The 14,824-nt window shown below is 40.8% G+C and overlaps 1 protein-coding gene across 5 annotated transcripts in view; it reads left to right on the top strand.

The window, feature by feature from the left end:
- Nucleotides 1-14,824, top strand: part of NCKAP5 (NCK associated protein 5) — a 454,740-nt gene that overhangs the window by 221,056 nt on the left and 218,860 nt on the right. For all 5 annotated transcript variants that reach the window (XM_021397921.1, XM_021397919.1, XM_021397920.1 and 2 more), the window contains one exon: nucleotides 2,851-2,924. In XM_021397921.1, coding sequence (XP_021253596.1) covers nucleotides 2,851-2,924 — 74 coding nt within the window. The remainder of the gene's footprint in view (nucleotides 1-2,850; nucleotides 2,925-14,824) is intronic.

The following is a 14,824-nucleotide window of genomic DNA, read 5'->3' as shown; positions in this document are numbered from 1 at the left end:
TCCTGAGCTGCAGGTCTTCAAAGAGAAATGGAGTAATATTTCTGATTCGCCACAGGAAAAATCTGACATTAAGGCAGGAGTCACGCAGTATGAATGCATACCTTTTTTTTTTCCAATTGTCTTCATTTCTTTGGCCATATTTTTCAGAAAATTGCTTCAGAATGATTTTTTTATGTTATCACGGCAGAATTATGCAGAATAAAACTGCTGATCCTATCTTTGCCTGTGGGGCAAAGTGCACTGATGAATAAATCAGGAATATTGTTTAATATTACATTAAAAAGACATAAAGGTATTAATAATAATTTATACCAGATTAAATGTAGTAAAAAATGTTAAGAAAAAAAAAAGACAGCTTGTTTTAAAGGATTTGGTACCGAGACTAACCGTCATTATACATTTGTACAGCACCATTTTTCTAAACTGTGATGTGTGTTACAGAATGAGTTTACTTGTAGTGGCTCAGAAGCAGCTTGCTGCCTAGTTCCCATCGCATGCTCCAAGTAAAACGCAACCCAGTCGATTAACAGGAGAGGCCAAGCCCATGCTGAAACCAGTTTCTGGTCTTAACATCACTGGCATAAACACTGTGTTAAAAAGTTCATGGCATTTCTCAAGATTTCTGGAAGTAACATCTAAAAATATATCTATCTACAGCAGATTAAAATGTATGGGGCAAGCCTTGAGATTAATGCAAAACTGCACAACTCTCAGAGGATTTCAAGCAACACAGGCCTGTAATAAATGATGGCAAATGCATTGGCGCAAGACCCCAGGAGCAGGGACTTACTCTCACTTTCTTCACAGGTCTGTGCACTGTGACAGCCTTTTGGGAACTTTTCTTTCTTGGTCAGAATCAGCCATCAATTGCTGGGGGCAGACCCGTTAGCAGGGTCTCTTGTGATAGGACAAGGGGAAATGGTTTCAAACTAAAAGAGAGGAGATTGAGATTGGATATAAGGTAAAAGGTTTTTATGACAAGGGTGGTGAGGCACTGGAATAGGTTGCCCAGAGATGTGGCGGATGCCCCGACCTTGAAGGCATTCAAGGTCAGGCTGGACAAGGCTCTGAGCAACCTGACTGAGCTGTAGGTGTCCCTGCTCATTGCAAGGGAGTTGGACTAGATGGCCTTTAAGGGTCCCTTCCAATTCAAACAATTCTATGATTCTATGAAACACGAGCTGAAATCTCATGCCACTCTGCCAGTGGATTCCCCACCACTGGGCAAAACATGCAGCCTGGCCTGTGCTGTGCCACTGCCAGAGGTATGAGGAGGCCTTGCCTGGGACCACCTCCTGTGGGAGAGCTCACAGGCCTATGACAGTGTGTCTTGGGTCCTCTCCATCAGGACAGAGCTGTGCTTCTGAGCGCCACTGATCTGCTTGCAGCTTGCCCTGGTGGACTTGTGTTTATGTACAGAAGAGTATTTTTCATTGATTGTATGTCTCAGATATTTCACTACTTTATACAGAGTATTAAAAGTTTTATGAGATTACAAGAAATATTGTATGACTGCCTGATAGTGTTACCCAATCACTTAGAATAGTTTCAGTCCTGAAAAATGAAAGTGTGTGTTTCTATATAAATTATGATCATTAAAATCAGCTAACATTTATCTTCAGCCTGAGAAGACATGATGATGTACTGTCCCCATGGTAGCTGTCTCATACTCCTGATTATAAAGATAAATGCTTAAGAAGACCGAGCTACTTTCCAATGAAAAAAAGATATTTGCACACCAAATAAATAATAATACTATTTAAACAACCCCTAATAGAAACAGGAACCCCACAGAGTGGTTTTGTGATAAGCCCACAGCTTAAGTCCAAAAAAACCTGGAGCTATAAAACCAGAACTTTTGTCTCCAGAAACTGAAGATGGATTCTTTCCTGTATAATGCTCCAATCATTGTTATTTTCTGAAGTATGAGGTTTGAAACATGTACATTTTTTGTGAGCTATTTCAAGAGAGTTATGTTATTACTGATAGGTTTTCAGAATAATAGTGATGCTGTGTTGGTACCAATGTCATATGAATATATCATATTATATCATGTGTTATTTTGTTGGTTCATTCTGAAATATTTTCTATAAAAAATACTGAAGTTGTCTTTCTCCTGGAAATAAAGTGCTATATTTCTGACATATTTCTCTGCTGATCATCTCTTTCCATTGAGTTTAAAGAACAGGCTTCAATTTAAAGAAGTCCAAATTGTTCATCTGATCATGATTATTTATCAGATGTTCAGTCTAGACACAAATGCAGAATCTTTCATATAGCTGATATTGCAAGCTATACTATCTGCAAAAGTTGAACTGGAAAACGATACAGGAGTTGAATTACAGTTTCATTTTCAAATAGAGTACATGGTATAATATTTTTCACACTAGCCACAAAATAAATACTTGAGTCAAATATTCAGTAAATATTCAGTTCACTTTGATATATAGCCGAAGTAAACAAAATTTGCACCAAAATAATGATGGCACCAAAACAATGATGAAATGTTATTCTTCCGTTTGCATCCAAGGTCTGTAATTCTGGGCTTAGAACATGGATTTGTATTTATACATACCCTAATTTATTTGTGCTAGCTGTATATCCTCACTGCTGTTTGTGTTCCCCATAGATAATCTCTAAAAACTGCATTGGGCTGCTTCCCTACTCATTTGGAATGAATACAAATTTGGTTTTAATCTAGATTTTTCATCACTAGGACTTGTGTGCAAATGGAATAACACTGGGCCCAAAATGAAAATGGACTCCACAAACTGACTGTGTTTTCTACTCAGATGTTTACAAATGCTTTGAATGTTGAAGAAGTAACCTTTTTGTCTTTTTTTCATTTAGGAGTATATGGACTCAAACAAATACATAGAGCATCTAGTGACTCAGCTAGAGGAACAACGCTGGAATTTATGGAGGTAAGTACTATATACAAACACATTTATTTATGTAGTTCTAAGAAATACTCCACTCCATAGTTCTTGATTTCAAACAAATGGTTGGATATTGAGTTTCTGCACTTTTAATGTCTCTTCAGCAAGTCTTACCTAAATGAAATAACTCAGTAAAGCATCACACACCAGTTGAACTTGGCTAATCAGAGCAGATAAATACATACAGTTTTTCCCGTGTTCTATTTTTGAAGCACTGGATGCTAACTCTACTTCAGTTTCTTTTAATTGGTCTGAATTTATTAAATGGTTTGATATTCTTGAGTGTAAGCATTTTCTCCAAATAGCACCTATAATGTAGCAAAAAAAACCATGTAGAACAGCATGAGAATTTAAGGGTTTTAAAAATCAAATAAACAAGGTTTTAAAACTTTGCAGTCCTCTTGATAGTCCAGAATTTTCTGTTTCTTTTATGTTCATGTTGCTTAGTGGAGGTTGTCCAGATTTAACTCTGATTTAAGCAAAGAAGTAATTTCCATATGCTAATGTAAAACTAGCGGGCATTTCTGTTCTGTGCTACAGCATATGTGGTAGCTGCACCAGTGCTTCTGAAGTTTGTGTCAAAATTTGTGTTCCCCTGGTAGGATGGGTTTAAGACCACACAAAACTCTGTGCGTGTGTCCAGTCTAATAAATGGTATTTACTCTCACGGGTGGGACATCAGCTCTCTTGCAAAAAGGTGCTTACCTCATTGCAGGCACAGTTTCCTCTTTACAACAGCAATTTTATTACATAGTTTACTACAGTAGTTTTGGTGCTGTGTTACTGCTGATGCCTTGTTAGGTAGGATAAACAGTTGTGCATCCTTTCAAAATGTACCAAGGGCCATTCCAGCAGTTAGCACAAATGTTTTAGATTCTCTAGGTATTTCTGCAGCACTGTTCTCTAGCTGTTTTTCAGGGCTGTTCTAACATGAAATGGTAAAGATAGCTGAGAAGTTACCTAAACTTCAGAAGTCTCTTTCCCTTAATGAACTGGTTATTGCTTGATCATTTTTAAATTAATTCTTCCAGAATTTTGATTTGTATAGAGTTGTTATTATCATAACTGATATAAAAAGATCTATGACAGCACTTTGCAGTGTCTCCTTGTACTTTCTATTTACTTAAGTGTTCAATGTCTCACTATAAAATGCTCAGTATCTCGTATTTTTATAGTTTCAGCTGGATTTGTGTCTGGAATGATGTTTAATACAGAGCACATGGAACAATAACAGAGATGAAACAAATTCAACATTTTCAATCCGTACATTTTTTAAATGACTTTTTTAATTTGACTTTTTTTTCTAAAGACATAGAGACGATGACAGTTTCTATTAATATACAGTCAAATACAAATTAATCTTTATAGATTAATTTAATCTTTATAGATTAAAACCCAGTTCAACTTAGTTCTGATCAAGAGAAGAAATAATGATCTGATTTTTCAGTTGAATGCGTCTCATGTACAGAAAAAGTAGCTTTGCACATGACAATACTACTTAGTATGCATCTCACAAACTTCCTGTCCTGTAGGACATAAAGTAGTATTACAGCATTTACAGCATACAGCATTTGTGATATGAGTTTAGTCTTTTTCACAGGCAAAATCGGAAAGTTTGTGTAATTCATGCATTTTTTAAAAAAATATTCAAAATAACTGGCACTAAAATATAACTCTGCGTTTAAGATCCCAGTATCTGGGAAATTATGTTTTTAAGAATGAAGGTAATAACACTATCTGTGAAACATCACCCAGATATGGTCTGAAAATTCAGAGTTTTTGTAAAAATCAAGGCTGTAGTTTATTTTAATATTTATATTTAATATTATTTTATGGGATGTTGGCACAAAAAGTTAAGACTTAAAGTGAGCCCTAGAAGGTAAACCCTTCTGGTTTTTGCCAGTTGTCTTTGAACACTGTATTTCTCTCTTTTAAATCTATAATATGTTTCATGGCGAGGATTATGCTAATAGCTGCCACTACACAGGGGCAAGATGAGGCTGTCTATAGCCAGGCAGATGTCCCAATAAATCAGCACAGACCTCTTCTCAGACTTCATTACGCTTCTGATTTGTGACTACCACAGTTTTAACCTGGTGGGTCACTGGGTGCTGAACCTGACACTGACCGATAACCCCTGCTTTACTCTAGGCAGGCTAATAAATAGAGCAGACACAAATCCTGAACACTGAGCTCCTTCAGCGCTCCTTACAGCCTGGGCAGATTTAAAGCAGCCAGGCTGAGACCAAGGAGACTAAAGCCGATGTCATGGTGCGCATATCAATTTTACATTTCCTTTACATTTCCACGTGTACAATGGGACCCTAAAAGACATGGAGGCAAAACTTTCTCTTCATTTCAGAGGACTACCGTTTATACATGGCAAAAGCATCTGCTGTCAAGCTTTTATTGGTGTACTTGCAGCCCCCAGTGGGTTAGGTCATGTTTTATAGCTATCTGCTAAAAGAGACCTCTAGCCCGGCCTCACAGATCCTGTTCTTAAAGACCTTTGCTAGGTCACTAGTGGAGGTTCCTCACTATTATGTGGAGATGCAGGCTTTCTTAACAGCTTTTCTTATGCTGGGGATCCTACAGTAATTATTTGCACATGAAGAATGATGGAAGAGGCACCATACTTAAGTGGACAGTGGTTCTCCCATTTCTCTAGCTTGTACAGAATAAACTTACTGGATGTGAGACAAATTCAACTCCCATCCATGTAAATCACCAACATTTATCACTGGAGTTACATTCATGATGTACATCTTGGTGTATCAGCTTGAATCAGAGCATTGTGTTGCTTTAGATTTCTCTGCCTTGTCTTGTCCAAAAATAACTTTAAATAGGACAGAAAAGGGTCAGTGGTGAGTAATTCCCTTGCAGTGGTATTTCTCACATACTCATCTAATGCTCTTTCTAATTCAGCTGACCTGTATTACTCTGTATAATTCTTAATAGCAGAAGCAGATGAAGAAACAAAATGAGAGGCAGAAATTTGCTCCTGCAGCCTTTGCTAATTGACCTTGACAGTAGATCATAATTTTTAATTCTTGACACTTAAGCCAATGACAGCAATTACTGGTTCTCTTAGCAGAATAAAGGATTTAAGCACAATACGCTTGTCACACTATGCAAGGGTCAGGTCCTGTTCTTAAGAACTTTCAAGGGAATTTTGCCACTAGCTCTACTGGAACCAGTTCCAAACCTTCAGTCTGTGTTGGTGAAAGCATTAGGGTATACTGCGTTTCAGACATGACAATCATAAAATAAATGAAGGATCAACAGCACTTTATTACCATATAACAATAAAGAAAAACACAGAGGGGAAGAACCACAAAATATCACCGACTTCATGTTTTAAAAACACTCTCCTAAATAGATTTGCTCTGCTTTCCTCTCCAGCATTAGCATGCTTCTGTGCTCCTGGGTTTAATGCCTATACACTAAAGAGGTGCAAAGCATTAAACACGTTGCTTCTGCTGTAATCACAAACTTCCATTGGGAGACCATAATTGCTAACAAGCAACATAGCTCTGCGAGAATTCTTCATGGTGAGCACAGATTAAAATAACAACTGTGATTAGGTTTAAACTGCTTGACTAGAAAAGGACTAATCTTAGGGGAATAAGTTGCATGGCAAAGAAATGAAAAACCCTGTGTATAATATTACAGGAATGAAGGCTGTGAAAAAAACAAATGCTACCCCAGCTAAATAAGGTCATACTCTGCTCAAGTATCTTTTTCTTGTCAGGGACTTAGCAACCTGGCCTGAGTGGAAACAAGGTCAAACAACAGATCTTGGGGCCACAACCCTATTTTAACTTGTTCTGGAAGCTTCTGAGTAACAAAAGTTGCCTCTGGTCTGTGATGTTCACCTGAGTTAAAGATTACATGCAGCATCTTGCCAAATTGCTGTTGTAGCCCATGAGCAGCAGAGGTTGGTTGGGTCTGTAAGAGGAGGAGGTTTCCTTCCCCTTTGCCTCTTGGTTTTCAGTCCTCTGTCCTGCCACGCCATCTTACCAGTGTTGGTAAGGTAAGGAAAAGGGTGTTTCATGCTATTAGCCATTAGCAGCTGCCTTTCCTCTCGTGTTTTTGGTTATTTTTGTTGTGTTTTGATTTTGTTACATCCCTGGAACACAGGTGAATTTAGTATGATATTAAATTTGTAACATCCCCCCAAACAGCGATGTCTTTCTTTCAGGAAATCCTCAGTGTTAGGAGGTGAGGCTGGCAGGGACAGAGCAGAATTCAGTCACCATGGCTGCTCAGATATTTCCAGCTGTAATTATATTATCACATATTTGTTTCTCCAAAACTTGGGCTTCTGAGACCTATAAAAATATTGCACAATATATGGATAGAAAACACATAATGCTATTGAGTTGCCTAACAGATGCTGGCAATACTGCTTCAGATGTGCACTGCTACCAAAGATTAGCGTCTGAATTTGCATACTGGGAGACGGTCAATTAATAACATATCCTATTTTTGGCCAAATGTGCTTTTCTTTAGATGAGTGTAAATTTGGATGGTTCAGTGAGCAATGCATGTGAGCTACCAGGCCACAAAAAGCGCTGCCATTGTACTAGCTGTGAATGAAAAAGACTTGCTTCTTTTGAATCCCTGGTACAATGTCTGTGTCACCCCACGGTGCTCACCGATACTTTTCCATGATGGAACTAGATGAGAGTACTGTGAATAACTAGTAGGTAGAAAAGGAGACGTTATATTTTTTGCCTTATAAGTAATATTTTTTGCAGGATCCCAGGTATGATGTGATAGGTTAAGGATTACAAATGAACCTTATGTACGCCATGAGCCCACTCTAAATACTAAAGCAAGGAAAATGTTGGCTGGAAGCTAGAGCACTTGTGGCAAGCTGCAGGAAAAACTGTGCATCTAAGTGTGCATCATTTAGCACCATGCTCATATGAAGACTGGTCACTGTGTTTTAAACAAATAACAAGTGAAATAGGTACCTCATGAAAGCTTACACCTGTTCAAAATATCAGATGCACCAATCAGTCAAATAAAACAATTGTCTACAACCAATTACAGTTGATAGTCACTTCACGCACAATCTTCCTGATCAATAAGTGAAACCACTTTGACAGTAAGTCACTGTAGCACTAATTAAGCTTTTTTTGTAGAGCATTTACTATGTGGGCTTCAAATTAAGCATGAATTGATAAGCTGTGGCATACAAGAAATAAGACTTGGGATGATTTGAGCATAATACGTTTGTGAACAGTATTAATTCTGAAGACTGTATCTCAGCCTGTTCTTAATCTGAGAAAACTGCCATTAGCAGTGCACATCAGTTCTGCATGAGTTGGAGGTGAAGTGTCAAGCCTCAGTTACTAAAGTCATTACAGAAAGGATTTGGAACCATTTGAATACAAAATCATCTTGATACAAGCAAGTATCTGGCTATCTATGCTAAACTGCCCAAATAATAGCATTGCAGACAAAAGATGGAATAACGTTCTTTAAAAAGTGTCTCAGTATGCTCACGTTTATAAAATGAAATAAATTAACCAAAGTTAAATTAAAAATGTTAATAACATCCTGTAATTAATTCGGGACTGGGGTATTTTTGCACAGATGTATGCTTGTCTTAATAGCATGACTGCCTGAACTGCGAATTGATTTGTTGCTCTTAAATTAAAAAACAGAAAGCCTGGAGCACAATATATTCTTTAGATACATTAGGTAGAATAAGGATCACAAATGTTCCCTACTAAGTTGAAAGAAAAGAAAAACTCCAGCAGGGAAGCATGAAGACGGTCTACTTGACATATGGATATTTGTTAAAAGCAAAATGCATGAACAGCCCAGAGTAAATTAGGTCCTCATTGATATGCTGGGAAATGAAATGTATAATCCTGGCACGGCTGTTTGTTTTACTTTTCTATAAAGATGAACTCTTTTGTGTATGCAGATACACCTGTTACTTCGGTGGCTACGTAGGGTTAGAAACGAGAACGCCTTTGGGCTGACTTTCCCTCCCACAGGTTTGCTCCTGCGCCCCGGCCTGGTGCAGGTGGTATCGCTGCGTGCGAGCACTGGCCACGTGCTGGTGCCAAGCTGCGGCCCAGCTCTTCGTTATGAATCCAAATAGCAGATCAGAACACCAGCCTACTGGAAATGAATAGCAATTAGCTGCTGTTGTTACTCAGAGTTTATCTAGTTCGAGTGTAAAAATCACGCGTCTCCAAATGTAAACATCTCTGTAGGCTGTTTTTATTATTTCATACTGAGTACAGTCTTCTGATCCCACTAGTGGCTAGACAGAGCCACGCTTACCCATGTTGAATCTTATTTAACTCGTCAGATATTTCCAATGGTTTCACTGAAATTATTAACAGAACAAGGAGTAATGTGTACGTGTGACAGTGACATTGCCCTGAAGTGCTTCCTGCGACCCAACAGCAGCAGCACCCGCACACTACAACTCTGTTTCCTCTTTGGTAGAGGATAATCCTTGGATTTACATCAAGGTAACAAAGTAGGAATTTGCACTGCTAGAAAACCAGAGTTTTAAAACATATTTTAGAAATGAGTGGTGCATGGATGCAGGCTGTGATATGGGAACCTCGGCAAGAGGATTTTCCTGGGGGTCTGCAATGGTTGGGTGGACACAGGCACGGAAAAATGGACAATTTATGAATCCATTACTTGTAAAGGAATGCCACATCACTGACCTCTTTCACTAATAAAGCATCCAGAAAAGGACAGCACTGGTGGCAGTGTTAGAAGAGGCTATTGGGAAAATGCACATGAAGTCATGCAAGCCAGGTTAGCAGCTTTCCCTGCAAATCAGTCCCACTTGCGCAAAAGGAAAGTTAAATAATCACATTTAGCATTTCTACTTCATTCAGTAATGCTCAACCGTTCTGATTTCTTGTAAATTACATTAAAGCAAGACTTTACAGCCTCTTGTGAGAACAAGGCCTCATTGTTCCAGTCCCTACACAAAGCAAGAAGCGGTTTTCATCTCCTCAGCCCCAAGGATGAAACCAGGAATAACACAGTTCCCTTTTTACAGAGAAAAGTAAAGTTGTGATTACACAAAGTAATGGAGCTTGTAAGAGAGATCTGTGTCTAAGCTGGGAGCTGAGCCGAGTTGCTGTGTCCCAGTTTGGCATTAATACGATTGCATTCCTCATGTCACAGCACCACGTGTTGTCAGCCTGCTCGCTGCTATCTGAGGAATGAAGTTCCTACAGCACCACCCGAATCTTTAAAAGGTTTTGCTGCTTAAAACAGGCTCTGTGACAACCCCATCCCATGCTCTGCAGCAGGAGAGCATTTTCCTGCGTCTGTGGTTCACAGCACGGTTAGGTGTGGAAGAAGAGCCCCGCTCTTGTCCTTGGCCCCACTCCACAGCATGAAAGTCCAATGCAAAGGATCTTTGTCAGCAGATGGCATTTGCAAGGGGAGAAGGAGAGCTCTGCCTTGTTCTCTTGAAACAGTTCATTCTAACATATATTGATGCTTCTGTGCTGGTGCTAAGGATCTTTACTACAGACAAAACAATGGTTGTAGATGTGTGTCTCATCCAGCCACGCCTTCTGAAGGATTAATACTGCTTTAGTTGAGAGCATGGCACCTGCGCAACAAAAACAAACCTGTGACACTGTCTGTTCCTGTTATTCAACACGTGAAGTGTGTCCTGACCTCTCGCTGCTCCCTTCCTGCTGTCCCCCCAGGCTTTGCAGGCGCTGCGCGGCTCCACATGCTCTGGGAGCATTTTTGCAGAAATTTAGATCTGTAGCTGCACACTCACCTGATCTCTTGTTTAGCTCTGGAGCTGACTGTAAGCAGGCAGGAAGAGCCTGGGGAGGCACTTTGCTACTTTCTGAAAGTCTCCTTGAATTCTGTAGGGTTTGGCTGCTCTCTTGCTGGCAGACACTGCACAAGACCCAGAGTACACTTGCTTTCTTACATTAACAAACTGTTTTTTTCATTACTTTATTCGTTAATAACAGGGCACCACTATGTCAGCAGTAACCCATACTCTGGGATAGGGCCCATTTGCACTTTTTTTTTTTAATCAGGAATAAATTCCAACATATTCTGCTGTAGGGAAAATATCATGCATTTAGAGCATAAGCCTGTATAAACATTATTGTAATGGGTTCCACTAGGGACAAGGTTTCACATATAAGGCAGTATTCATTAGATATTAAAGACCTGAGCATATTTTTTTCCTACTTAAATCAGCATGGCTCAGAATTTGCAAACTCTTGCTTATGTAGATAGTCCCCTGACATTTTGGAAAAAGAATAACAGCTTACAAAATACAGTCCTCTTGGTTTTATTACCACCTGATTAGCTAGGCAGAGCCTAGAAAGTGTAATATAAATAAGCAAAAAAACAGAAAACGCAGATTAATCTCCGGCAAAGCTTGGCAGTAAGAAGACACCAGCTTTAGGAGGATATTTAGTTTGCTGCAATTTATGTTGCACCTTTGAAAACAGTGGAGGAATAACCTGACCTGTCTCCCTGTGCTGCCACGTGCCTGTGCAGCCCAGTCCTGGAAGGGGCTTGACTCCGCTTTGAGGATTCTCTGAAATTCTCACTTCAGGTGCATTCCTGATAATGCCACAATAAAACAAATACTGTTTTTCATTCACTTCAGTGGAAGCAGATTCTCAGTCCTCTACCAAGCAATCCGAGAGCCTCTTAAGCCCTTTGGAGCAGCACGCACGTACGGTGCGGTTCCTGTTAGGCTTCCTGTATTTTTATGATCTTCCACGGTTGGGGAAGAAAGATCAAATGCAAAGGAAGAACCCATCTTCCTGCAAGGCCCTGAGAGACAGCGACCCAGAAACACAGATCAAAGCTGTAAGCACTCTGAATCTGTCTTCTCCTTTTCTCTAATAGCACTACTACAAATGAGAAGTGGCCAAGCGCTGCTCTGCGGCCAGTGCTAGGCATGTCGGGATTTCCTTTCACCTTTCTTCTGCAGCATGGAAATGTGCAAATGGCAGCACTTGAACCTTTCCTCTGACATTCAAAATATACACAGAATTTCCATGCAGGATCTGAATTTTGAATTTCCATTGACATCAATAGAAAACTCAGTATCTGGCAGAGTCTGAAAGGAAAACTGTGTGTAAGTGCTGCCAGTCGTGCCACTCCTCAAATACGAGCATTGCAGTTCTAGTATCACTCCAAAGCAGTGGTGAGCAAAGTCATGAATGTTGTTTGAAGACCAACGCATTGTCTTAAAAATGTCGACGACAGATAAAGTTACACAAGCCTAGGGACAAGCAGTAATGATTTGGAACATGTACTTATTGCTGTGTATGAAACTATTAATGAGACACAGGAGAACAGTATCTTGACTGTCAGAAACATTAGCTCAATAGGCATAAAAATACTTAAAAATTGTAATTATAGTTTTAAATAATAGATAAATACTGGTTCTTTAATTTCAAATCATTTCTAGTTACAGCTTAGGAGGCCAATTTCATTGCTCTTGATTTCAGTAGATGTAAACTCAGTCCTGAAAATAATGAAAGAACTGGAAATATTTTTTTTCATCCAAGAGCACTTGCTAATCTATCATACCTGTAAGTTCATTCTAATGACCTAAAACATGTGGATCTCACTAAGAATTTAAGGTGGTCTTTAAATAAAAGCTTTCTATTCAATAATTTACATCTGATAGAATGATCTGTTGGCTAGACTAAAGAAGTATTTTAAGATTTGCTGTATTGGACAGGAAAGGACCAACAGTGATCTTCCCACATGGTGAACACCAGCTGCACTTTGAGTTCCCCAAACTGAATTGGAAAAGGTACACTAGAGCTGGAAGAAATCAGTGGAAGGCAGAGAAGGGCACCGAGAAGCATGGGATGACAGCTCTCATTCATGGAACAACGAGGGCTCTCCAGCCTGAAAATGAGGTACCTTAGGCAGGGGAACAGCAGATCAGAAAACGTAAGCTGCGTGGCAGAGTAGTGTCTGCTGGTTCCTTCACTGCAAGAAATACACAGTATCAGATGCAGCTTACAGGTGGCATGTCAAAAAAAACAAAAGGAAGAGATTTTTCATGCAATACGTAATCAAATTTCAGAGCATCTGCAATGGGATATTGCAGTTTATAAGCGTATACAAGGGTACAGCTGGAGACTGGACAAAGTCATGGCAGATTTCTTCTGAGGAGCACTGTGCACAGAGGGCCGGGAAGTCCTGAGCTCCCCAGTGGTCTCACCACCTCATCCTTCCCTGGACACCCAGGTTTTGCACCCAGCAGAGACATGATGCAAGCTGCACAGCCCCTTCAGCCAGATCCAGCGCTGCCGCTGCGATGTCAGCTGTGTCTCAGAACACACAGCCCCTGCAGCTCCCATCGCTGATTACAGAGGAATCAGAGCAGGTGATGTGGACTGATTGTGCAAGCAATAGGTATTACAGTGTGACTGCATTTTATTGGAATGTTGTTATTCCTACTTAAACAGAGCATCAGCATATTTTAAACTCCGTAATTAAAATCAACTCTTGGGAGAGTTGTTGAAGGTGTTTCCCTGCACAACGAAGCAATTAAACACATCAGCAGGCATTACTTCAGTGCTGTGCGACTGCTCCAGGATCCTGGCTTAAGCCATGACAACCTCATTCTAATGGAAAGTCAGAATTTGGAGAACCCAAATCAAGGGGATTTAGGGACCTTTTGTCTACCATTCTGCCTAGTTCCCTTCTCATGTATCTTGCCAGCTTTCTTTCAGAGAGTGTTGTAGTGTTTCAGAACTGGAGTCATAGCTAAATCAGCACGCTGCAGGCTTCGTATGTTGCCCTATTACACTGCATTAATTGCAGTGACCTCAGCAAATGGAGCTGCTGTGTCTCACCAGGGGAGCCACGGTGCCAGTGAGAGCTGCTGTCCTGGGAAGGGCATTTTTGCTTTGACAAATTAAAATAATATTTGAGGTTCCCTTTCTATGCTGTTTCCAGCATAGAAAGGGAAGTCCCCCAGCCTGGAAGAAACTCTGCATGAACAGACCTGGCTGTTGGCTTATCTAAGACACAACGGTCCGGCTGCAAATTGCACCACCACAGGAAGAGCCTTCCTCTGCAAAACACACTTCCGCCAATCTGTTGAGTGAAACCTAAGCAGCATCTCTGAGGGTGTATTTCATGTCCATGACGCATTTATCCAGAAGAGTGCATTGCTCCTTTGCTCAGACACCTCTACAACCAAGAGGTAAGATGCTTGCCTCATGAGGACAGTACGTTCCTCACCTCTCATTAGCAGGTACAGCTCTGGCCTCCAGTCACCGTAATGAGGAGCACGAACACTGCATCCTGTGTGTCCTACACTCTCATTACTCCCAGCTATCTCATTTCCATCCTATCGGGTTTTTCCCCTCTTGTTTCTAAGACCTTGACCTTCTCCAATTAAACCAGAAGATCTTGCCCAAGCTCTTGCTGTCTCTACACTTGGGTTCTCTTAAGTGCAACATGCCTACAAATTCCCCATCGAATCCAAAAACAGAATCAGAGTATCATAGAATACCCCAAGCTGGAAGGGATCCCTAAGGATCATCAAGTCCATCTCCTGAAATAACACTGATGCAATCTACCGTCTGCTGGACCATGATGGACACGCAACTCTTTGACCTCAGGCTGACAAGGCGGACTCTCCAGGAGCAGTCTTCCCCACCTCAGCGGGATTTACGAGGCATGCCGGCCGGCCAGACCCGACGGTGCGCGGCCCGGCGCTCCCCTCGCAGCAGGCCGTGCCTTCTTCCCACGCTTCCGACGGCCCCGAGGCGGCACCACCGCGAGGGGAGCGTTGCGGGCCGGGCTGCGCGGCGCTGCCCCCGGGGGACTTCGGCGGCGGGAGAACCCCGCGCGGGGCAGCCCCGGCCCGG

Source organism: Numida meleagris, chromosome 5 (assembly GCF_002078875.1).
Source record: "Numida meleagris isolate 19003 breed g44 Domestic line chromosome 5, NumMel1.0, whole genome shotgun sequence".
Taxonomy (NCBI): Eukaryota; Metazoa; Chordata; class Aves; order Galliformes; family Numididae; genus Numida; species Numida meleagris.
Note: the sequence above shows the minus strand (reverse complement) of the source record. Positions and strands in the feature narration are given on the sequence as shown.